This window comes from Parus major, chromosome 10, assembly GCF_001522545.3.
Source record: "Parus major isolate Abel chromosome 10, Parus_major1.1, whole genome shotgun sequence".
NCBI lineage: Eukaryota > Metazoa > Chordata > Aves > Passeriformes > Paridae > Parus > Parus major.
Genome location: NC_031779.1, coordinates 16,443,811 through 16,469,387, shown reverse-complemented (window position 1 = coordinate 16,469,387; position 25,577 = coordinate 16,443,811). Strand labels below are relative to the sequence as shown.

The following is a 25,577-nucleotide window of genomic DNA, read 5'->3' as shown; positions in this document are numbered from 1 at the left end:
AAACATGTCTCTGCTCCCTTGTTAACAGAGCACACTCTTCTCAGCATCTGTGTGAAGTGGTACCAGCTTTATCAACTTCATTACAAATCAAGTCCTGAGTAATTAGAGGACAGGTGGAAATAGGAGAAACAACTTGTCTTTCACATTATTCTGAAAATATGCTCTGCATTACAAGAAATGGCAAATCTGTGCAGATTGGAGCCAGAATGAACAGGTTTTGTCTCATGCTGGGTGAGGAAGGATTTAAGACTAAATTTTTTATGGAATAATTGATGGAAAACCATAAATGAATAATATGGCAGCTTTTTATGAGCCCTATGGTTTCTTTGCCACATTTCCCTGCAGAAACTCTGTAGCTGGAAGGGTTTGTAGAAAGCCCAGTGTAGCTCTGTTGACAAGGGCTTAGCAGTGTAAGATGGGCTTCACTGTGCTAATAGTGGATTTTGTGTTGCTGTAGTTAATGATGGGGGAGCTTCCTACCAGAGTGAAATAAATGCCAGATTTATTAACCCATGGTGGGTTATCTTGATTTAGGTTCATCACACAGACCTTTATCTCATTTCCCAGTGTCCCTGCTATCCCAAAGTGTCAGTGTCCTTGCAGCTGATGTAGAGCCTACAATCTTGATTTTGTTGAATGTGTGTTTTTTTTTCCAATTCAGTAGTACCAGGAATTTCTTCATAATATTTAATAGGGCTTTCATAATATTTAATAGGCCTTTTGCATACAACTTTGTATGTAGTATCTGTGGAAATAAAGGATGTTCATGTTATTCCAGGGCTGGGCTTAGGGAGTGGGCTGAGCACAGCTGCCCATGTTTAGTTCTGTGCTCTGAAGTGTGGATCCTGTCCAGTCAGTACAACTGTTTGCTATTGGGTTTTGATGTACAGGTGCAACTGCACTTGGCACAATGTAGGAAATCTTTATTGGGCCAAGAGGTAGAACAGAGGCAAAGAAACCTCACAATGCAAACTCTTAGAGTTGCTTCTGTAAACATAAGCAAGAGCTGTGTTAATGACTGTGTTTTATTGTCAGAACTCCAGAAGGCTTTTCCTTCCAAAAAGTATCGAAGGCTACTGCTTCCCATTTGCCACCAAATGGAAAATCCAGTGTAGAGAGTGCTGTTTAGAGGACATGAATTTATATGTTCCTCACAGCAGCTCCTATACAAGTCTTAAAACAAATGTTGGAGTGGGGTTTTGATGCTGTGATGTCACCTTTGGGGTCCTGTGTCATACTTGTTTCCCTGCCTTCTAAACATTCAGGGTAAACTTGCTCTATGGAAGAGGATAAAGCCCTTTGCTGAACACCAACTTAAAGAAAGAGGGAACAAACACAGTGTTTCAGAGTTTTCTTGTGTTAAGGTATTCTTCATTGGAATGGTCTGTGAATTAAAATGAGTATTTTATCTTTAAAAACTTCCTTCTAGGAATTATTCCTTCTATGTGCTTGACAACCACAATCTTCAGCAGCTGTGGGACTGGAACCATCATAACTTGACAATCAGTGAGGGGAAAATGTACTTTGCATTTAATCCTAAACTGTGTGTTTCTGAGATTTACCGAATGGAGGAAGTTTCAGGAACCAAGGGACGACAGAGCAAAGGAGATATAAATCCAAGGAACAATGGGGAGAGAGCCTCTTGTAAGTAAACAAACAAAAAAATCTCAATGCCAACTGCACAGGAGGGCGTCACAAGAACAAACCCAACATGCTGACATGCTGCTGACCATTGCAATATTTAGAGTTTAGGATTTGCAGGAGGCTTTCAGCCCTTCTGGTTGTTCAGGCTTTACACTGTAGCTGTGAAGGTACCTTTGCATGAGTGGAAAATGATGTGGTTACAGAGTTCCCATCTCATCTGTAAAACCCACTTGTAGAAGATGATTTCTTCCCAAATCCCCTGTTTTGTGACAGCAGCAGCAGATAACAATAGGAGCATAACTGGGAAATGAGAAATGAAATCCAGTAGTTTGGTGTATCCAACAAGGAGCAATTTCTCAGTCGCCTTTGTATCTGTGCATCATTATAGGTGTGTTCCTCTCTCTGGTACTTACTCTTTCTTGATACTAAGGAAGCTGCTGAATAAGAATTCCACAGACACCAACACAAATTGTTTCTGTTACTTTCAGCTTCATTTAAGCTCCTGTAAATATTCTACCTGGTAACAAGCTAGAAATGCTTGTTTCAAACTTAGTTTGCTCTGCTTAATTTTCAAATTACTTGCTTTTGAATTGAGAACACTTTTTGATGCTCTGCAGTATTCCTAAGCCTGAGGGTCTCTGCATTTAATTTTGGATTCTGCAATGGTCAGAGTTATTGGAAAGTCCTCTCTTGGCTTTGGTGATCTGCACATCAGGTCTCCAGGTGTAACAGCACGTTTAAAAGCAATCTCTCTTCTAGGAATTAAGAATGCCTACAAGTTTCACCTCAAACCCTTAAAACTGATAATGTGTTTTTCCCTTGGTTGGATTGTGGTGTTTTTGGAGCTGAGTAAACTAAAATGGATCTTGTGTATAAGTCAAGTCCCCTTGTTGTGGATGGTGCTTGCAAAACTAGGACACGTAGTCTGCTGAATGTCTCTTTGGGCGCGATGCAGACACGCAGATGGCCCAGATCCTTGTTGTAAGCACCCTCCATTCTTTGCACATTGAATAGAGCAAAGCCTTGCAGCCCTGGAGGAGTTACAGACACACAGCCAGGCCTTACTACCACTGAGGCCAGTGCCAGCCGCTGCCTGCTTTTTTAAGAAACCAGTACAGAAAGCTTTCTGACTCTGAGAAGGGCAAAAGAATCAACAAAAGCTCAACTGCCTTTGCAAAGATAGCACCAACGGTGCCAGTGTACACGAGGGTGAAAACCTCTTTATTTTCAGAGCTTCTATGGAACATTAGAAACTAGCTCACAGTTGACAGAACACAATTTCTTCATCCAAGAATTAAGTTTTTAAAATGCTATTTTGTTTTGGGTTGGAAACTCAGCGAGTTGGTAGTGGGAAGCCATTCATTTCAAGCTATGGGCTTCCATCCAGGTCTGTTCAGAAGAGTAGCTGGAAGCTGCTGCCATCAAATGGTTGTGCTGTATATGAACTGAGTTTTGGAGTTCTTGGTCCAGCCTCTGATGAATAGGAATGTAAACTCCTTTGTCTTTTTCATGTTGTTCAGTCTCCAGAAAAACAAATGGTAGTTGTCAAAAGTTGTCCTGGAGAGTGAGCACGCAGAGGCCGGTGACTGCTCCGCGCGTGCTTTGGAGCTGGATGATGAATTTAGTGCTTCCAAACCAGTCCTGTGGTAAACAGCACTTCCATTCCTCGCTCAGGGAGAGTCTGAAGTAGTTTTCAAGAGCTTTCTGATGATGCATTAAAAGAAAATCTGCTTCAAAAAAATTAATAACAAGTGGCTCAAGCATGTTTTAAACTGATTGCCAAGGTCACTGCTTACCCTTAAAGCACTTAAGTGTAGTAGGAGGAAAGAGGAAGCTCTACAGAGAAAAAGGCTGTTGGTATCCTGTGGTGTTGTAGGTGCTACTGGAAAGGCTCATTAGCTAAAACTTACATCTAAGAAACAAAAAACACAGAGGGGTGATGTGATGCCAACTCTGGCATGTCCTGTCCTTTTGTATTGCAGGTGAAAGCAAAATTCTGCATTTTGTTTCCAACACGACACTCAAGAATCGGATTAAACTGACATGGGAGCGGTATCGCCCTCCAGATTACAGAGACCTCATTAGTTTCACTGTTTACTACAAAGAGGCGTAAGTAGATGTTGTCAGAGATTAACCAGGGCAGTCCAAGGGGGAGCAGATGATTCTGTTTCTACTGTAGAATGTCTCATCCAGTTTGAGTATTTCATCTTTAAGTCCTGCTTTTGTTCTGATTCTTTTCTTGGTGGAGCACAAGTCTCCTTTAAAAAAGAGGATTGGTTTGAATGAGTCCTACAAATGCATTGCAAATCCATCAGGAGGCTTCAGATATGAAAAAAAAAGAGAAAGGTGGATGGTTTGGCTCTTCTCAGGGGTCTGATTTGGAGCTCATCCTAAAGTCATCATGTTTATGGAGATATTTTCATTCTCTAGTAAAAGTACTGACTAGAGAGCATCTCAGGTCAGGAGTTTGCTCTGCTACCTGGATGAATTTTCTGCTCAGGGTTTGGGGTTATTTGGACTATCCAGCTTTGGTCATTTCCTGCATTAGTATCTCTTGATAATGAAGGTGTGGGGCAGTTACTGGAGAAATCCAAATTACTTGGGAGATGCCTCTGCCTTTGCATATCCTTGTAATGGCTGAGATTTAAAATAATAAAAAAAGCCAAATGAGCACAAAAATAATTCTCCAAGCAACCTGGAGTTGTGAAAGGGAGGTTTGGAATGCTGGTAATGATACATGGAGCAAAGATGTGAGACATGGAAGCACAAATGGTTCGTGTCCAGCATCACTTGAAAAAGAACATTGTGATGTTCTAGAATGAAGCCAGTGCTGGCAAGTGTGCAGATGTTATAACAAGAGTTTGTATGCTCTTGCACCAGTGTTACAACTTCTGGAAAGTAGAACTATATAAGTGTGTTTGTATTGTGTGGAAATAAAAAGGTAAAAAGCCCATTGAAATGGTCAAGGCCAGTCTTGGAACTTGGGTTCTTTATGGTAAAAAGCCTGGCAACTTATCAATAACTGTTTTGAGTTGCTTCTGTTTGATATACACTTACTTAAAGTTTTCACTTTAAGTAAGTGTATATCAAAAGTGTTTTCACTTTAAGTAAGTATACACTTACTTAAAGCATTTCACTTCAGAATAGATAAATATAGTGTTTTCTTGAAGAATGTTGCTTTATTGCTCATGACTAAAACTGAACTCTGAATTTTGTACTGCTTGGAAATACCGATTTTTATTTGTTTTTCTGGTATATTCTGCTGTGGAAAGCAAGTGAGCTTTATTTGTTTCATTGAGCAACTTTGAAGTGAGGCACTCTCATACGTATATGACAGTCTTTGGGAGAAAATAAATACTTGTGCTACTTTTTTCTTTGAATATTTCAGACCATTCAAAAATGTGACAGAGTATGATGGGCAAGATGCGTGTGGCTCCAATAGCTGGAACATGGTTGATGTTGACCTGCCACCAAACAAAGAGAACAATCCTGGAATTCTGCTGCAAGGGTTGAAACCTTGGACTCAATATGCCATTTATGTCAAGGCTGTTACCCTCACAATGATGGAAAATCATCACATTCATGGAGCAAAAAGTGAAATTATATATATTCGAACCAATGCTGCAGGTGAGACCGTGGGCTCTGGGGTGAGAGGTTGATAATGCTTGAGGTGTGATTAATGTATTATTGTGCAAGGTCTGTTGTTGATACAGAAATAAAATTTATGTTGAGATGATGTGCATAGTGCTATCAGTTTCACTAATTATGAAATTAAAATTAGTAATTATTAATTAGTATTAAAATTTGAATTAAAACTCTGCTATTCAGATTTTACTTTCATTAGGAACTATGGGAGCTTCTTGGGAGTTAGAATTTCAGGCTGTTCCATTGTAAAGACTGTATAGCTTTGGGCTGGGACTTGGTTGCAGTTGAAGCCTTAACTGGTGGAATAAGTAGAAAATTCTTTCTTTGAAATAAGGTGGTGTTTTTCCTTGCAGTACAGAAATGCATTGGGATTCACTCAAAAGCTTGCATGGAAGTACATTGTAGAGTGCTCTAGATTTAAATACCTTTATTTTTTTCTTTTTTTTTTTTTCCTTATCTAGTGCCATCCATTCCCCTGGATGTTATTTCAGCATCCAACTCCTCATCCCAGCTGATTGTGAAATGGAATCCTCCCTCTCTTCCCAATGGGAACCTCTCCTACTACATCGTGCGCTGGCAGCAGCAGCCTCAGGACAGTTACCTGTACAGACACAATTACTGCTCCAAAGGTAGGAGAACTAAATGTTCTTGTGTTGAAATGCCTGGGACTCTGCCTGCCAGGGCTCTTCACTGGCAAGAGCTAAATGCCAGCAAGCAGAGGGAATGGGTAAATAACGGGCTATTGCTGTATCCAGGATCTGGAGAGAGAAACTAGCTCTGTTCTTTTCTTTCAAGATAAAGTCCCAATTCGAAGATATGCTGATGGGACCATTGATACAGAAGAAGCCACTGAGCCCACCAAGCCAGAGGGCTGTGGAGGAGAAAAAGGACCTTGTTGTGCTTGCCCCAAGACAGAGGCAGAAAAGCAAGCGGAGAAGGAGGAAGCAGAGTACCGGAAAGTCTTTGAGAACTTCCTTCATAACTCCATCTTTGTCCCCAGGTAATGGATTTTGGACACTTCTTTAGAAGCAGGACTGGTAGTTTCATCTTTTAACATTTCCTAGAACTGAGGTTTCCTGGACATGATAGCACACAGAAACACCTAAAACACTAAACATTACCTTTCCTTTCCTGTGAGAATCCATAGCCTTACTTTGCAGTTTCTCTTATTTGCCAATTTTCATTTTATTCTTTCAATTCTAGCCCATAGTAAGGGCTCTTACCTGTATTGATCAAGGATTTCAGTGATGGTTTCTTTTCAGACTCAAGAGTCACTTAAGGAGCTTGTTGTCTGTAAGGGTTTCAGAGATGAGCAACATGAGGCAGACAAAGGGTTTCAGATATGATTTTTCTCTAAATAACCATTTAAGTGCTTGTGCTCCTAATCTGAAGATTCATCTTTGAAATTAAGGGCACAGATGCTTCACAGAATTGGAACTGGTTTTCTTTTCTCACTTCAGTAATTGATAGGGGCTTGTATGTTTCCTGGGTCAGTGTTGCAGAGAACTATTAAATATTTCCACTCTCCCATGATAAACACCTGCTTACATGCTAAGTGGAATTGTAGTGGTTCTGATCCTCCTGAATTAATTGGTGATTTTGATCCTTGAGTGTCCAGTTTATCTGCCAGGGTAAGCTGTTGTTACTTTGGGTGATTGGATGCTGGGGCAGGACACACAGTGTCCAGCTTTAATACACTGTTAGATCTCAGTGGTGCACCCTGTTTCATTCTCCCTCCTGGCAGGGGAAAGCCCATGGTCAAATCCTGTGTTTGAGAGCTCTAAAGTGTGGTATTGATGCTGGTTAATATCATTCTCCATGGTGATTTTTTTGACTTTTATTCAAGGATGTGTTGGATTGACTTTGTTGGGGTTGAGACTTTGATAGTCGCAATGCTTCTTAGCTTTATCCAAAAAATGAGGAACTAAATACTGCCTCTCTTGGGAGGTGTGAAATATCTTATCTGAGCTGTGTTTGGGTCACACTGAGCATTTGTGCAGTGTTTCCCCAGTGATGATGAGAAGCAGCAGCCAAGATCAGAGAAGTTACAGCCTCCATGTCAGATAGTGATGTAAATCTCGAGCCATGGGAAATCACAAGATCTGATTTTGGACTTCATGGAATTGCACTGTGGGGAGTTTTGAAAGCCATGTGTCAAATCTGAACTACTTGAAAGTCTGTTGCAAAGGAGGTTTTTCTATTTCCCCAGGCATTTTGTAATTCACAGTGTGTTGTCTTCTCCCAAATTTTCTTGCAGTCCTGCCCCCCTCCAAGAAAACTCATAGAACCTTGAACTCAATAACAAATAAACTGATCAGTTCACAGAATTTCCTGAAAGCTTGTCCTTTTCTCTTGAAATTACTGCCATTAGGGTGTTTTGTAACAGCAGGGGCAGATAAGGGACAATGCTCAGCAATAGCTGCATAGCCAAGCAACTTTTAAGAGGCTGTATGTCAGGGAAATTAAAGTTTATGAGCTGGTGAGACATCTCCATGGGACAAATCTAAGCAGCTTGTTACTTGATGTCAGTTTTTTTTCCTCTCTTTCCCAAGGGAGAAGTTAATTAATGTGTTAATGCAAGCCTCAATAGTCGTATTTGTTTCCAGTGTTCCACCTGTCTCCAGGTTATTATGACAGTTGCAGCATGTAATACAGCATGAAGGTATTTGACTGGTTGGTTTTAAGATTGTTTAAGAGGTCTGTTGATCTAATCTCTTGTGCAACTTCTGGATGACCCCATGTGTTAGTGCCATGGTGGATTTCAAACAGGATTCTGCTTAGTCTTGAAGTAACATTCACTACCAGAGGAGAATGAATTTCTTCTTCAAGGTTTTAGTTTCTCTAATGAGCAGGATGGGACTGTGTGTTCTCTGAGCAGTAACATTAAAATTGCCATGAAGTAGAAACAGAGTGAGCATTGCTGTTAAATAGCCCAAGGTTTTTTTTAATATTTTTGATTTGATTTAATTTTTTATAGTGTTATTTTTAATTTTTCTCTTGCATTTCTTTTCCTTCCTCTCCCTTAATGGAATAAATGATTTTTCAAGTTCCTATCTCTAGGCTTTTCCTTATTCCCTTGGATGCTTGCTTTTTGCCTTTATCTCTGCATTTCATGAATGCAGGAAGCTGCTTGACTGAAAATCACTGATGTCAAATCTTACCATGTTTTATTTACATTTGCTTTGTGGTTATTCTGCAGCTCTTTTTTGTTAGTGACACAACCACAGTTTTTCACCAACAAGTTTTGTGTTCCTTTTCTCCAAAGACAAGGTAGGGCTGTATTCCTCTCCACCCCTAGATACCACCTAAGAGTTGAAGCTCCATAAAAGCAGTGATAAAGTCAGGCCTTTTGGATTCTTGCACTGGCACATGCTTCTGTGGCTGATTGAAAATGAACTTTTTATTTTCACTGCTTTAACCACAGAATCTGAGCAGATGTTCATCAGTTGAAGGCCAGCCATCCAACTTTTTACTGATGAGAAGTTTGTTCTTTCCACTGAGCTAAAGCAGTAAATCAATACACATTGTAAGCAGGGTGAATAGGTTTAGTAACTTCCATAGATAGCAGTGTAGACAAGGCACAAACGCTTGTATCTTATGAAATTGCCTTAATTGACAAGATATTTGCTTGTGTGTTGCTTAAAACAATTTGTTGCTAACTTAGGAAATTCTTTCTTGTCTGTGTTTATTTCTGTGACATGGTTTACATGGTGGTTAGTGTCAAAACGACTATTTGCGACGTAGTAAAGGGATTTTGCAAATTTTTGTAGTGAACTCCGAAAGAAAAAAATTCATCCAACCTCTGCCAGAAGGTTTCAAAACTGAGTGAGCCTGTTCTTGGCTCTCTCTGCAGCATGCTGCTCTGTGGCTGCATGTACTCAGATGATATATTTGACAGTGAATTAAGTTGTCCTGTTGAGTCATCTTTCTTCCTGTTGTGTGTTCGAGGGAGGCCTCATTTGCCTGGTTTGTAACTTGCTCTCTGGTAGAGCTGTTGGACCTCATGCCCTTGGTACCTGTTACACTGGCCAGGTGTTCATGGGCATTGGTGAAATGATTTCAGGGACAGGATTTAAGCCCAAATTGGTTTTGTAGTGTGACTCTTTGTCCTTTACCTCCCCTGTGGCGTTGCTTTCTGGGCATGAGCATTCCTGCAGCCTTTGGAGACAAGGGAGCAGGAGCAGTAAATCCAGACTGCCCTGTGTAGCTGGTGCTCCTGTGCAGAGCAGCCTCAGGCCTGGGGCAGGACCGAGGGATAGGTCCAGGGTATGGCCACAGTGTGTTGGTTACTTGATCCATGTGGTTCTAAGAGTATCTTGATCCTTGTCCTTTCACTTGGGACTGTCCACTACAACAGTTCCCTGGGCTTGAGGAAGCAATGGTGTGGCTGTAAATCCTCAACTTTCTATCTCTGCTTAAATTGCCCTGTAAGGCAAAGCTTCTCATTGAACTTTTGCCTCTGCACAATATTAGTGCTGAGTTTTTTTCCATAGGATTGTTCCTTTGCAGAGCTTTTGTTTGGGTGAGAGAAGCAGAGATGCACAGATGACCACCTGAGTGGTGGTGAACCTTCATGGCCTTCAGCTGCCTTCCAAGGTTTCTCCTCTCAATGCAATACATTCTAATTTCATCACAACTGCAAAGCTAACTCTCAGTAGGCTCAGCTTCCTTTGCTAATCCAGCAAACTTCATAATGGTTTTTCCCCCCTAACCCTTTCAACCTTTAGCATCTGATTTTTATTTTAAGTGTCAGCATTACTGTCATGAAACACAAATCCAGGATGCTTGTTGAGTAATGGTGAAGCTGTTCTTTGCTGGTTGGTTTATTGTGTGAGGTCAGAAGTTTGCACATTCATCTTGGGGCTCAGTGTAAGCTTCAGAGTTTTGGTTGGTTCCTGACCAAAAGAGAGAGAAATGAGATGTGCTGACACCTGGCAGGTCCAGATTTAGAGAAAATTTTCCTCTTGTTTTGCAGTTTCCTTTATTTAGCTATTCTATTAGCTGTTGCCTGTTTCACTGGGGTGTTTAGCAATGTTTTCCAAAGATGGAGAAGTGGATTTTCTCTAAAGAGCCCTTTCCTTTACCTGTGTCTGCTCTTCAGGCCCGACCGGAAGCGGAGGGACGTGTTCCGAATCGCCAACACCACCTTGGCCACTCGGAACAGGAACGCAACTGGGACCGACCACTTCACCAACGCCTCTGACACGGAGGAGAGCGAGGTGGAATATCCCTTCTTTGAGACCAAGGTGGATGGCAAGGAGAGAACTGTCATCTCCCATCTCCTGCCTTTCACTCTTTACCGCATCGATATTCACAGCTGCAACCACGAGGCCGACACGCTCGGCTGCAGCGCGTCCAACTTCGTGTTTGCCAGGACAATGCCCTCAGGTATGCTCACGTGGGGCAGCTCTGACTTTACTGGGCACAGATCAAGCCCAAGGGGGACAAGCTCTCCCAAACCACTTAGAATTACATTGGGGTATAGTTAAAAAAACTCTATGCAGTAGGATAAATTGGAGCTGCATAGATGTTTTGTTCCATGTCTTTGACTGGTGTGTTGTGTGTACCAAGAGATGTGTTTGAGTCTATGCTGGAGAAAGGGACAAGTTGACTGCCAGGATAATTAGGAGAGACTCTGTTTCCCAGCAATAGAAGTGAGACCCTCAGACATACATGGTGGGCTGAAAGGTTTTGTTCCTCAGCTCCCTGTGTGCTGAATAGATCCACGGCAACGTTTCTTTGCTAATGTTTGGTTTTGCTGTGTTCACTCGGAACTGTTTGCAGATGTTGGAGTTTTGCTGGTGGGAATGTTTGCCAAATGTTTCTTCTGTCACAGAACGACCATGCATTTGTCCAGCCTGGGAACAGGAGGAATACTGTGTTTCTTTGTGCCCAATCCCTGGCCTCTAGACTACTTCATATAGGAAGCATTGAATGCTGTGCTCGTCTTTGGGACTTTTGCAGATTGTACTTCTGAGAAGAATAGGGATGATTTTAGTGTAAGCTCATATGCATCCAGCAATGAGCTTCTGACTCCAGCAGATGTCTGGGGATATTGGATGCAGAATGGTAGCAATTTTGTTTTGTTTCTGAAAGGAAGGGCTATCATAATCCAGATCCAGCTGTGTCAGTAAAAAAAGCAAAAAGTATCGCTTATTTCAAGGAAATAAGGAAATCTGTGAGATCAGGGAAAAGGAAAGAAGTGTTCCCAGATTTTTAACACATGCCTCTGAAAATCAAAAGGCTAAACAATCCTATTTTCTTCTGTTATCTTTGAGAAGGTGGTATTTTTTCAGACTGAAAACACGCTTCACATTCTTGTTGAGTCACATTAGACTATTAGGAACTAAATAGGGATAAAGCAGTTCCTGAATTGCTGCTAAGACTGTTTTAAATGGGGATGAATTTCCTATGACTGTTTTAGGAAAAGGCTGTCAGTGGGGCAGATGTTATGTGTTTACAGCTGTTTGCAACCTTTTGGTGGGAATAGATCCCTGCCCTGTGTTGGTGTTAGGGGGAATTGAGAAGGAGGAATCAGGTGCTGATAGGCAGAGCCCATTCCTGGTGGAGCTGAATGCTCTGCACTGATTTTCTGGGAACCAGTAGTTCAGACTGAGCTGATCTCCAGCAGGCTCTTGGCCAATGCAGTTTGTTCCCTGGATTTGAATTTGATCATGGACCTTCCATTTTCCTCAACTCTTCCCGAAGTTCCTGTTTCAGTCATAGGTGTTCTTCTCACATCACCTGTAAATATTTTACAGAGGGAGCAGATAACATTCCAGGAACAGTGTCATGGGAAGCAAAAGAGGAAAATACCGTCTACCTGAAGTGGTTGGAGCCTGCAAATCCAAATGGGCTGATCCTGATGTATGAAATCAAATATGGGCAGCACGGAGAGGTGAGGATTTGACATTATTGCTCATAATTCTTAATTTATACCCAAAAATGGATCTTTCTTAACATGCCTCTGTGGAGTGCTGCACAAACAAAAATTGTGATTTCAGACACTTGGCACCTACCAGCATGTCTTTCCTTCATTTCCTTGGAGTTCTTAAATCTCATGTATCTCCTTATGGTGTTTGAAGTAAAACTGATCAGGTGGGGCTTTTAGTTACAAAAATGAGCTTGTCCTGCAGCTATATTGCTTTCTTCAGAATGTGAAGATAATAACATGTGCAAATTGCTTTTTTCTTCTAGGAGAAGCGAGAATGTGTTTCCAGACAGGAATACAAGAAGCTTGGAGGAGCTAAACTAACTCACCTGAACCCTGGAAACTATTCTGCCAGAGTTCAGGCCACTTCCTTGGCTGGGAATGGGTCCTGGACTGAGCCCATCTCTTTCTATGTGCAGCCCAAATGTAAGACAAATGTTTACAGGCTGTGTTGAATTGGGGGTTTATTGTCTTTTTAATAATTCCTGATGTTTGTGTGACTGGGAATTTGAGCCTCTTGCCTCTGACCTGTCTTGCTGATGATTCTTTGGGAACTCTTCTCTGGTCCATTATTTTGGCAAGTGTAGACAGCCAGGAGTGGTATCTGAGAGGTCTGGTCCTTTCCTTGCAGCTTTGGGTTCTGTGAGAGGTACAGGCAGGTGTGGGTGTGGAGAACATCCTGCTGCAGCTTCCTGGGATGTGCAGCTGTGTTGGGAATGTGATGTTAGCTATAACAACATGGAGCTGCTATGTACAAAACCTGTGGCAACAAGGAAAACCTGCTTAAAATTGCAAAATAATTGGAGAAACAAATTATTTCTGTAGATTTTTGGCTGGCAGGTTGACCTGTTCTGAGTGACATTTGATTAAAAAAAAGTGTCCTGATGAAAGGGTGATGCTGGTCCTGACAGTGGGAGTCATTTATATTTTGAGAGAACATGACCACAGAGACCCTCATTAAGACATTCTGTGTTTAGCTGTAGAGCAGATACATCCCCAGAAAACTGCAACTCCGTCTTTTATCCCTTTTTGGTTTTTTGGTTGCTGACCTTTGAACAATTTGAAGTAAAGAGCAGTGCATGTATATTCTGAATATAAGCAGCTGCAAGGTGAACAAAAGGTGGAAAAAAAGGTGGATGTGCAAGTGAACAATTGGATATTGTTCACTGAGGAATGCAAGTCCTTTAAGCATAACTTGTGAAAACAAAGCCCAGACAGACACTGTTCTGTACAAAATTAATGCCTTTCAATATCTGCTTTCTTGTTTCACTCATCTGCAGTCAGGGAGGCTTTCTGAGTACATTTTTCCACATCAGACAAGAAAATGAGAACTTTGATTTGTTCCCTGTATGGAAATACACTGAGTGGGTTTTGAATGTTTCTTTGTTAACAGAGCTTTTATAGAAATCCTGATACAATTGTTTTCTTGTTGGTTGCAGCAGCAAACTATGGAAACTTCCTGCACTTGGTAATTGTGCTCCCTATTGCTCTGCTGCTCATCCTTGGGGGATTGCTGATAATGCTCTATGTCTTTAACAAAAAGAGGTGAGTTCCATGTGCTGGTGCTTAAACCTGCAGGAGGGGAATTGTTTATTTTCAAATCTGTGCCCATGGAGTGAGTTAGAAATGAAAAAGAGAAATGACATGCAGAGGAGTCAGGAGGCTGAGATAGATTCTGCCTCGTTGGTATGGAAAAGGAGATGATGTAGAGTTACCAGCATCTGGCTGCTGCAGATATAAAGAGGGTTTTTATTGCAGTATCATGTTTGAGTGGGAAGAGGAAGGCTCATGAGAAACATATCAGTGGGGCAATGATGGCACACACTGGACCTGTATAATCAGAAGATCTGACTGAAATATGGGTCAATATAAATAATGAAAAGTTAGTTCTATTTAGATTAATGTGTTTTTTTTTCAAATTCAAGTTTTTTTTTTTTAAAGTCATTACATCCACTTAAAAAATTATATCCTGGCTAAGAGCTGTCATTGGGACTGTTCTGTTAATTTGGTTTCCTCAGTTTTGTTTTTTGTAACTAGTGATTTATTTTTTTATCTCATTGAAACACATAACGAGAATTTAATAGCAGTACAAATGTTCAGTCTTGCAACTTTCTAGCTATGGAGGTTTTTTATTACTCTCACATTAATTATGCTCATTGAGTATCCCATGATTTCCAGCATCCATGATTTCTAATTCACTGGTAGCACTGCAGACAGTGGTACCAGTTCTGCTCAAGCTCTCCAGAAAGGGCTTTGTCTCTGGTAATTACAGTACCTGCTTTGCCTTGCTTAGGCTCTCCTAGCTGAAATTCCTGATAATTTTTCCTTGTTTAAAATGTTGTTCTAACACAAGAATATTTTCTCTATGAGCCTGTCTCCTGCAAAAGCTCTCAAAGTGCATTTATTGCATCTTATTCTGAAAATCACCCCAGTAAAAGTGGCGGGTGTGGCATTGTGTGGTTTTAAAATAAAATATTAGAAACACTTAGGAAACTTAGGAAATAGTTGAATGGAATCCCCCACTAAAAAGAGTCTTGTCTTTTGCTAAAAAACTTCATTCCCACAGCAGAGCTGATGATGGTAAAGTGCATTCTCAGCCACGGGTCTCCTGGTTGTATAAAAATATAGCTGCCTTTTTAAAAAAAGTTTACTCAGCAGCTAAAAGTACCTTGTGTTTACATTTTCCTGGCACTGAATTGGTGTAGAGAAGACTCCAGAATTCCTGGGAAGCTATTCTGGACTGTGTTCCCATTGATTATGGGGTAGATAAGATCTCAGTTTGTCCCCTTTGAAAAACTCCACATGCGGTAAATAATATTCTGTGGTTGAGCAAGCAGTGGAAAAGCTGTGGGAGAGATGGTCTGAAATATACTCAGATTGAAAGATAAAAGAAATAAACCCCAATATTTCTACAGGAACAGTGACAGACTGGGCAATGGAGTACTTTATGCTTCTGTGAACCCTGAGTACTTCAGTGCCTCAGACGGTGAGTGTGACCTTAACTTGTGATGCTTTTACTGTCCTATGTTCTGTTGGTGAATGACTTTGAAAGGCATGAAACTCTAAAAGATGTGCTGTAAAGCCACTTTCCCTATTTTATTAAGACTGTGCTGGAATCCAGAATTGCTAATATGCAAATGGCACTTGTCTGTTGAAACTGGGGAGTTTTTGAATTGTTTTCCTGTAATTTTATCCACCTGAGGCATGAAATTTGGATTCCCTAGCTTCACTTTCACATTATCGCCTACTCTTCCAGTGATGTTTTGACTGGACTGAAGGAAGAATGAATGAATTTGTGGTCTTTCATGTTTGCCCTTGTAAGCTCAGTTTTGCCCTATTGAAACAAACTCACGACTTGAAGAAATCACAACATCAGACAAATGTCCTTGAGACCTCAGTTTTTCTGTTTATGGTTTAGTTTGGTGTTGCTGTTACAGATTTCTTGCTGGAATAGTATTTCCAAAGGCCCCCAGGAGACTAATGGCTTTACCCAGAGTGGCAGCAGACTATTTTACTGTTATTTTTTTATAGCAACACCATTAGGGTTAAAGGTCTGTCACTGTTCATGGTACAATCCTCTATTTTCATCCTGTCCTTTCACCTGTGCACAGCATGTGACACAACTGTCCCCTCCTTTGGTGATTGATAGGCAGCAGCATCAGTGAGTACTTGGATGTCTTCTTGCCTGAGGCAGTCCTGCCTCCTGGCAGTCACCTTCTGAGAGCTCTCTTCTACCTCACATCAAAGACCTGTAGCAGCAGCAGCAAGTTCTGCCTTTGCTGGTGCAACGGTGTCTGTGCAAGGGATCAGAATAATGCCATGCAAAGAATTGCTGGATCAGAGTCTGCTTCCCTCTAGCCATAAAATCAGTGTTAATAGAGAATACAGCAGACACTAAACTGATACAGATGATCAGGTACGTTTGATGCTGTCTGGGAGAATTAGGAGAGCAAGGATTCCAAGAAAAGATTTAACCCAAAGCATTGATTTGAGCCACTTCCCACATGGGTTTTGTGCTTTGAGGTTCCTTATTTCTATCCCAGTATGTCAGTACCGCAGTATATAGTATATATACAGTATATACCACAGTATAGTGAGGCCACTTCAGGTCCACCTTTCTTTCAGATTTATTTGTATGCCATCATCCCCCTGTGTCAGTATGGGACAGACCCTGGCCTGATGGCACACGTGGTGCAAGGTCTCAGCATTCTGTGTGGGGTTGGAAGAGCAGAACTGGTGGGGCAGTTGCTGTCGTGGAGCAGGGAGTGCTCCCAGCACGGGCAGCAGTGGAACACCAGGGCCTGTTCTCTCTCCCCTCAGTGTACGTTCCAGACGAGTGGGAGGTGCCCCGGGAGAAGATCACCATGTGTCGGGAGCTCGGGCAAGGCTCCTTTGGAATGGTGTATGAGGGAATAGCCAAGGGAGTGGTGAAGGATGAGCCAGAGACCAGGGTGGCCATCAAGACGGTCAATGAGTCTGCGAGCATGCGTGAGAGGATCGAGTTCCTGAACGAGGCCTCGGTGATGAAGGAGTTCAACTGTCACCATGTGGTGAGTGCTGAGGATGTGACGAGGCTGTGACTCATCCAGCCCTGGTGCTCATTGACACGAGGCTGTTCTGGGCATGTCTGCCCTGCCTGAAGTGAGAAATTGAGATTTTAACTTCAACTCTGCACAGCTTTGTAGTACTATTGTGAAACCCCAGTCAAAAAGTGGAACCGAATCTACATTCAGACCTTTCCCACAGGGCTGCATATCAACATGAATAAATGATAATTAGCTGTACTTGCATACTTGTACTGAACATTGGTTTTTCCTCTGCCAGGTTCGGCTGCTTGGTGTTGTTTCTCAGGGCCAGCCTACGCTGGTTATCATGGAGCTGATGACACGTGGGGACCTCAAAAGTTACCTGAGATCATTGAGGCCAGACACAGAGGTGAGTCATGAGTTGCTGGAGGTTTATTTCTTCAGTTTGAATCATCTTGAACAAGACAGCCTCACGTTGGAAGCAGCAGGCAATTAGCCTTTCCTGCCCTTCTCCTTCAGTCTAAGGACAAAACATGAGCTGTTGTGTGATCTCCAGCAGCTCTTTCATGAGGCAGCCCAGAGTGCCACATGGAATAGGTCCCTTCTTGTGTCACTGAGTCCTCTTTTCCAGATTTGCATTAGATCTCTTGTCTGATACACTTTCTCATCAAGATGTTACAGAAATTGGCTGGTTTAAGAACATGTGTTTAGGATAATTGTTTTGTGTTGTGTGTCCTGCCCATTGCCCCTGCTGGAGAGTAAATATCTGTTATCTTAGCTCCTGTGCAAACTCTCATGCATAGGCCATCAGTTTAACAGCTAAAATTGTCACATGTGATAGAGGGTCTGAAGGACAAAGATGACACACAGGTCACTTGTCCCTGAATCACAGCAGCCTATGTAGAAAATGAGCTCAGCAGCTTTTGCCCTTGATCTAGAAATTTCAGTGTAGATAAATTAAAGGGACAGAACTGAGGACAGTATGTGCACAAGAGGATGGATGTGGCCTGTTAATTGTTTGATCTTCATCTTGCTCAGAACAACCCTGGGCAGGCGCCCCCGACCCTGAAGAAGATGATCCAGATGGCGGGAGAGATCGCTGACGGCATGGCCTATCTCAACGCCAACAAGTTCGTGCACAGGGACCTCGCTGCCAGGAACTGCATGGTGGCCGAGGACTTCACAGTCAAAATTGGAGGTGGGCTGTCCTGACCCTTGCACAGGACATAGAATCATCCTGGAAAATCAGTATCCTAGAAGGCTTTCTATTTATTTATTAATTTATTTTTAAAGCTGAGCTCTAGTTTAAATATCTGCAGAATGAAATAGGTTCCTTGTGAAGACTTGCTGTGATTTAAGACCTGTGAGCAGTTAACACTGACCTGAAAGCTCTGGAATACCTCTGCTTGCTGTTGGTCCAGTGAGGTAACAGTACAGCTCGTGGGTTTAAAAAAAGCTGGTGGGGAAGTGAGGTAGGTTCAGGTACTGCAGACATCTGGGTAGATGGTGTACTTATCACTGGTGTATCATTCATGTCTCTGTTAATGCACAAAAATAATTCTACCTCCTGTTTATCGATTCAAGAATGAGAATTTTAGGATTATTTTAAATCATATCTGAGTTGGAAGAGGAATGACTTCAGCTGGGTGCTTTCCAGTCAAAACTGGAGTTCTGCTTCCCAGACAGCTGAATGGCTTTTCTTCTGCTCTGCTGTTAGATCACCAATTTTTTTTTCCTTTCACCATCCCTCCAAAATAGTGTCAGATGAGTTTTTTCAGTCTTGTCTCCAGAGAGAGTGATTTTAAGCTGTTGGCTGTTTTTGAGTTGTGCATATTAAAATAACGTGTATAGCAACAGCCTTCTGCTGTAGGAAACTAATTCTTTTTCTCTGAGCTTAACTCAGCTATTTTGATAATTTGTGTAAGTAATCCTGTCATTTGGGAGAAAGAAAAAATGATTTCATTTTGAGTCAGTTAATTAGGAAATAAGATCTTTTGGGGATTTTGTGTATTTTCTGCAGGTTCGTGGGAAGTCAGCCTAAATCCTTCCCATTCCAGTTTTCTCCTCCTGCCCCCATCAGCTTGTTTTACAATTCTGTAAACTGAAGATATGGTGCATTTCTTCCCTTTAACATGTTCATGGTTACCCCAAAAGCATTTTGTAAATGTGCTGCACTGCTCTTGTTTATGTAGCAGCATTGAAAATCCCCTCATGCAGAAGCAGTTCAGGAGCATCTTGGCTGGAACACGCCAACTCAGACTGTTCAGATCTCAGAGGAAGAGCTTTATGCCACACTACCCTGTGCTCACTGCATGTCTGTTTCTTATTTGCATTACATTTTGAAAGAATCTTCCATTCAGCTGGGATAAAGTCACCCTGGTGTGTGGGAGTGATGGAAGAGCTGCACAGATGGGCTTTTTAGTCATAATCGCCGAGGGTGCCGGTGTCCCTGGTACGCCTGGTTGGTCACTCACCACTGACTGGTGATAACTGAGAGAGCTGGGGGAGTTCTGTACACATTTCCTAGGGGGAAAAAAGGGGGCAATTACAGGTCTGTGTTGGTAAAATGAATTTTTCCCTGTGTGTCATCAGACAGCATTTAATACCAGTCAGAGGACTGCTGATCTCTAATTTATTAACATTTTGGTTGGTGTCTGAGAGCACAGTAACTGGTTTCAATAGGCAAGTGTGAGACCCAGCAGTTCTGTCTCAGGCTGATTGTAGAGAAAAAAACACTGGAATAAATCTGGGTTACAGTCACAGGGATGAACATTTTTAGATCCAAGTCTTGCAAATGCTTATGAATTTACAGCTAAGCATGGATATAAACCGGAAGTATGTCTTTAATATTTGGGTGTGTTGATCACAAATGAACAGCATAATCCTCTGTAGCACTTGAAATGGAATATTGTACAGAAACTATGAATTTCCTCTGGAAATAGGAAAAAGAAAACAAAGAGAAGTATTTCTGTCAGCATGTGAGATTGTTCGATTAAACAGAATAGTTGTAAGTACTAAAGGAGCTCCTTTACACTCCTTAAAAAAAAGAAAATCACTGAGTTTGGGGAACAACTAGTAAATTATTTGACCTTCAGAAGACTCATCTTACTGCAAAGCTTGAGCATAAATGCTGGAACTTTTCATATTCCTATATTTAAACCATTCAGACTTGTCACCCCTGATGTCAGTGGCACAGTCTGTTGGTGTTGGGAGGGAAGGTCACCAGCCCCGAGGCAGCAGCTGAAGTGTCTGCAAAGTCAAGTGTCGTGGGAGCACGGCGCAGATTCCTCACATCCAAGTGTGATTCTCTGCCTTGCAGGAAGGGGAAATGTTTGTCATTTTCTCACACAAACTCAGAGTATTTCTACCTTCTAGATTTTGGCATGACGAGAGATATCTACGAGACAGATTATTACCGGAAAGGAGGGAAGGGCTTGCTGCCTGTCCGCTGGATGTCCCCGGAGTCGCTGAAAGATGGAGTCTTCACAACACACTCTGATGTCTGGTAACAAAAAAAGGGCTCTGAAAAATGGCTTTAACCTCCTTCTTTGTAGCCTCTCTTCTTGTTTTAGTAGACTTAACCAAGTGTACTGCTTCTCCTGTCCGTTCAAAGGTAACTGGCTTCTTCCATGAGTTCATGTTTCAGCAAGAACTCATGAGGTTTAATTTTGCTCTCAGGGAGAGCAGAATTAAATGGATTTCTAAAACCGGAGGTGGCAGTATGTTTCCCACTGTTCGTTGTAAAATCAGTTGTGCAGTGAAAAACATTACCTTCACCTGGAAGAGCAAGTTGTCATTTTTTAAATTGTCCTCCTTCAGGAAAAGCATTTAAAGTTGCCAAGAATACAGAAAGGTTCCTAGTGCTGACCTGCTTTTCCATCAAAACCTTCTGTGTAAATAACATCACTTTCCCCCAGATGGGTTGTGTACACTCACAGGCTTTTTGGGGGAGTTGTCTCTTGTGCATATCCCTCTCCATTTGGAGCTTTGCTTGTTTTATATACTGCAAGATGCAGAAATAGGGTTTTCTTTCAAAGGACACTGCATGCTTGCTGTATCTGTGCAGTTATTAATAGAGGCGTGTACTTAGGAGAATTAATCCCCTGGAACCATTTCCCACACACCCCCCAGCTTTTGGAGATAGGTAGGGAGGACTTGGCAGAGGATGGCTATGTACTGGCAAAACCTCTCCTGTCTTTTATTCCTAACAAGATGTTTTTACTGCTGATCTGTTACAGAATTGGCAGCTGATTGCCTCCAAATGTCTAGAAGTCAGTTGGAATGATGTTTTCGGAGTAAACTGCATTTTCTTTGAGCAGCTTGAGGAGTTTGGAGTCAGTGGTCTCTAGTTCACAGCACCAGCTCTGAACAAGAAGTTCCTAAGAGGAATTAAAGTGAAAGAGCAAAGCACCAGAATGATGCTTAAATTTTATTTTACATATGGCTAGTAACTTTCTTTTGAATCCAGTAACCCTCAGACTTGGAAGTAGATGAAAACAACCACATTGAGTCGAAGGGAAGCCCCGTATCAGCCATTTATCTGATGGAACAGTACAGGCATGCTTTTGGCAGTCCCCCCAGTAAAAGAATTTTGGGACTTGTAATGGCTTCACAAAGCAGACAGAAATTTGGACTTTATCACTAGAAAATCCCCAGATGTAGGACTGACCAAGCCTGGAGTGAGGAGTTGGCAGAGCTGCCTGTTCTTGCCACACAACAGGAATTTTCATCTCCAGCCATTGCCTCCAAAAGGGTTCAGAGCAGCTCAGGGTGAGCAGTGGGGATGTCCCATATGTGTTCCACTCGTGCTTTCTTATAGCCTGCGACTCTTAAGTGCTGTTATTCTTTAAAAATAACTCAAATTCCAAACAAAAAGCCCCTAGGTGTGAAGCCAAATAAGGTGTCAGATATAAATTAGTGCTGTAGTTGTTACGGGAAGTGCATGTGTGTTTCCCTAACAAGGAGGAGAGGAGGTTTAGATTGAATATTGGGAATGATTTCTTCCCTGTGAGGGTGGTGAAGCCCTGGCACAGGGTGCCCAGAGAAGCTGTGGCTGCTCCATCCCTGGAAGGTCTGAGGCCAGATTGGATGGCCCTTGGAGCAACCTGGGATAGGCGAAGGTATCCCTGCCCATGGCAGGAGGTGGAACAAGATGGGCTTTAAGGCCCCTTCCAGCCCAAACCATCCTGGGATTTCATGATTAGGCATTTGTTGGTTGCTCAGTTCAAAGCAGGATTGTGCAAACAGTATTGCAGTTCATTGGTGGGACAATCTGAGTGAATATCCTGGCGTGGAAAGTAGTTTAGTGATTACAGGATTGGAAAGCTGAAGAGGAGGAGCAGTAAAATCTTGACAGATTTTTACTTGTAAGCATAGAGAGGAAAAGAAGTGTTTTATGAAGAGGAGGCTCACAGTACTCATGGGTATTTCAGAGAGTTTCTCCTTGGGATGGTTTGGCATCTTAATTGTTGGAAGTGATTTACTCTTGAAATTTGGTTCACAGGGGTGTACTTGTATGGAGGCTCAAAAAAATGGGCTCAACATGAGAAATTTGCTGTTTGTTTAGAACATGTATCCACAGCTACAGAGAAATTTCAATTTAAATTCCAAATGTAGTGGAACTTGACTTAACACTATCATGAAATACTATTTCTATGTCATGAAATACTACAGACTAATGTCTATTTCCTTGATCTGCTTATGGCTAAAAGGATCATTCTTTCTCAGTGACTTTTACACCAGGCACTATACATTGGAGATCTCTTCATGGCTGGAAAAATTCCCTGAATCCTTTTATTGGTCCAGATTTGAAGTTGCTCAGTGTAAACTGTGGAACTTGGCTGTTTTGGGGGCCATTTATTTGCATCAAACAGTAAACAAAAGGTTGAGATTGTTATTTTCTGTCCTTCTGGGCAGATATTGTGACATGTAGTCCCATGTTCTTCGAGATCAGTTTTAGAAGCCAAGATGTCAAAAAGACAAAACCCTGTTGAGTGTTTGGAGTCCAGGATTTATAAGCTGTAAGGTGAAATGGCAACTGCAGGAAGGAAGAGTGTCTGGAGGTTTGAAGGGTGGAGCTTTATTTTAGCAACTCATTCTTTCATTGCTTTTCAGGCTGAAGAATGAGGTAATTAGACAGGGCTGTTTTTGTTGTAGTTAGGGAGGGGAGGACATTTTAAAATTAATGGAATACTGTTCACGGTGAGGGTGGATTTCTATAAATAAATCCTCAGCATCTTGCATTCTTTCAGGGCTGGTAGTTGCCTGGAAGGAGTAACCAGAGTTTATTTGCTAGGATAATCTGAAGAGTAGGTGTGCAAGACTTGTCCTTGTTATCCCTGCCATGATCAAAGAAGCTTCAAAGGCACTCAAATGTTGAGTTGACCCCCTGTCCCTCCCTCCCCTAAAAGGAAAACAATTGCAAGGCAGTTTGTGGCTTCTGGCTCCAGATGCAAACCAGTTTAGATCCCAGGGACAGCTGAAAGACAAAACCACTGAGCCATAACCAGCTAATGACACTGGACTCCTTGTTTTCATAACACCCCCCCAGTGGAACTGTGTGTTTTTCACTCAGCTTGACTCAGCATTTTACCACAGAAATCAGACAACATCAAAATTTTCCTTCTTTGACCAGCAGCTCTAAAAGTAGTTGACTCTTCATTGCAGGACAGACAATTTGAGCTGTGTCTGCTCAATAATCTAATTTTAAATGGAGGTATTTTTAGAAAGTGTCAATACTTACGTCCAAACTACCCAATTACATAACTATGCTTATCTTCCTTTGCCAGTAATCAATTCCTATTATTAGACAAACTGCTTTTTTCACTTCTGCTGTACTTTGTAGTTATCTGGAAGGAGCTGGAAGCTCTGTTTCAAGAACATAGTTACATACATGTCACAAAGGGGTAGCTGAGTTATTCTCACCTGAGCCCTTTGCTCACTAGAGTGGAGGTGTTTGAAGTCAGCAGTCTCTTGAGGGAGGGGTTGTGACTGTCACCACAGGCACGTGCTTTTTGAGCAACTGGAATTCTTTGGAAAAAACAAAATACCCATGGACACATAGAAAATACCCATGGAGACCCAGCATCTTGTAAGAAATAAACCCCTGTAAATATGGCTGGGAGCCCTAACACTGTGATGTTCCCTGCAGGTCCTTTGGAGTGGTGCTGTGGGAGATCGCGACGCTGGCGGAGCAGCCGTACCAGGGCATGACCAACGAGCAGGTGCTGCGCTTCGTCATGGAAGGGGGGCTGCTGGAAAAGCCAGACAATTGTCCTGACATGCTGTAAGTGCCACCACTGCCCTGTGGGCACAGCTTGTGCCTCCTGACCTCTGCAGGGTCTGCTCTTGCCAGCTACCACAGGAGGGGCTGCTCAAACAGTCTCTGTCAATCCACTATTTGATGATATTGAGACACTCCAGAAAACAACTTTGCTTGTGGCCAGAATCTCACCTCGGGCTATCTTCTCTAACAAGCAAACAAAATCCAAGCTTTGTGTTACTGAGTAAAATTAGGCTTAATAAAAATGTCACTTTGTATGTGACATTTGCTACGTCAGGAGGCTCTGTGCCTAAATCATATCTCTTCTGCTTAAAGCAGTTCTGTTGAGCATAAAGAGAGAAAAGAGCATGGGACAAGCTGAAATGTGTGTAAACACTGGAATTCAACTTTTTAGTTCAGCACACAGATAAATCAATGTGTCTGAAGCTGGGTTATATCTGCAGTTTGAGTCACAGCACTTGTCCCATTGAGATAAACAAATCCCCCCTGCTAACAGTTTCCTTCCCTGCAAGCACAGGGTCAAGTTTTCCACAGAAAAAACCTCTCCCTGCCCCAGGATCGACCCAAAGCCTTGCAGCAGCAGAGGGTGTGCAGTGCAGCAGCTTCAGTTTTTAGCTTTACATTGTTGAAATACTTCTGCTGGCCTTTGTGTACAGCAGTTTCAGTTGTTCAGACTTTATTGCTTTGATATACTTCCCAAACTGACTTTTGGGAAGGAAATACTGCGTCTTGCAGTTATTGAAATTTGTTGGAGGCCCACAGAAGGGATACAATCACTTAAGGGCCTCAGCTGCTTGGAATTCTTAGGAAAATAGCTTTTTTGGCTGGAGCCTGGCTGTGGTTTCAGATGACAGGCAGTGTTGTTTTGTTGTTTGAGGGGGGTGGGTGGTATATGCAGGGGGAGGTGTAGCTGCCATGTGATTCCTTGGTTTCACATTCCTTCCCTTTCGAGATGCTGTGGAGAATTCCTGGCAGTCAGATTGACTGGACATTGTTTAACACGGCCAGAGCTGTGCAGTGGGGGTGGGCACAAATGGAGAAGAACGGGGATGTGACGGGTTCAGCTCCCTGGGTTCACAGGGAAAGCACCTCTGCAGTGAGAACAAACTCACTGGGGAGAGATCCAGCATTAGAAATTCCCTGTTAAGCTGGGGCTTGTGTGGTTTGAGCAGGGATGGGAGGGGAGTCAGGCCAGAAGTTGTCTCTGCTGCAGCCCACCGAGTTCTCCTTCCTCCCCCTCCTCAGGGAATCTCCTCTGCTCCAGGGCTGTTGCTGCTGGATGAATCCACTTTCAAGGTCCTGGCTTGTGAGCTGGGAGAACTTGGTTAAAGTCTGGCAGAGCAAATCTTTGCACCAGTGTGTAACAGCCAAGACCTTTCTTGTGCTACTCCACATGGAGAAGTTGTTCACACGTTGGTTCTGCCCAGCAGGATTCAGCCTGACAGTGCAGAGGTGCAGAATAAAAAAAAAATCTGCCTTTGAATTGTGCTGCTTTGCTCTGTCAGAAAAAGGAATGAGGCTGAACTTAGACCTAAGGCACATCCACATT

At 42.3% G+C, this 25,577-nt stretch overlaps 1 protein-coding gene across 2 annotated transcripts in view; it reads left to right on the top strand.

Annotated features, from left to right (window-relative positions):
* IGF1R (insulin like growth factor 1 receptor) overlaps nucleotides 1-25,577 on the top strand; it is a 172,379-nt gene that overhangs the window by 134,782 nt on the left and 12,020 nt on the right. Inside the window, exons 6-20 of one of the 2 annotated variants that reach the window (XM_015639195.1) lie at nucleotides 1,430-1,644; nucleotides 3,627-3,753; nucleotides 5,033-5,271; nucleotides 5,751-5,918; nucleotides 6,085-6,289; nucleotides 10,391-10,677; nucleotides 12,051-12,187; nucleotides 12,487-12,646; nucleotides 13,663-13,765; nucleotides 15,136-15,206; nucleotides 16,541-16,770; nucleotides 17,045-17,155; nucleotides 17,785-17,944; nucleotides 20,122-20,251; nucleotides 23,897-24,031. In XM_015639195.1, coding sequence (XP_015494681.1) covers nucleotides 1,430-1,644; nucleotides 3,627-3,753; nucleotides 5,033-5,271; nucleotides 5,751-5,918; nucleotides 6,085-6,289; nucleotides 10,391-10,677; nucleotides 12,051-12,187; nucleotides 12,487-12,646; nucleotides 13,663-13,765; nucleotides 15,136-15,206; nucleotides 16,541-16,770; nucleotides 17,045-17,155; nucleotides 17,785-17,944; nucleotides 20,122-20,251; nucleotides 23,897-24,031 — 2,478 coding nt within the window. Of the gene's footprint in view, nucleotides 1-1,429; nucleotides 1,645-3,626; nucleotides 3,754-5,032; nucleotides 5,272-5,750; nucleotides 5,919-6,084; nucleotides 6,290-10,390; nucleotides 10,678-12,050; nucleotides 12,188-12,486; nucleotides 12,647-13,659; nucleotides 13,766-15,135; nucleotides 15,207-16,540; nucleotides 16,771-17,044; nucleotides 17,156-17,784; nucleotides 17,945-20,121; nucleotides 20,252-23,896; nucleotides 24,032-25,577 lie in introns of both variants that reach the window. The other variant, XM_015639194.1, reaches the window with a different exon arrangement.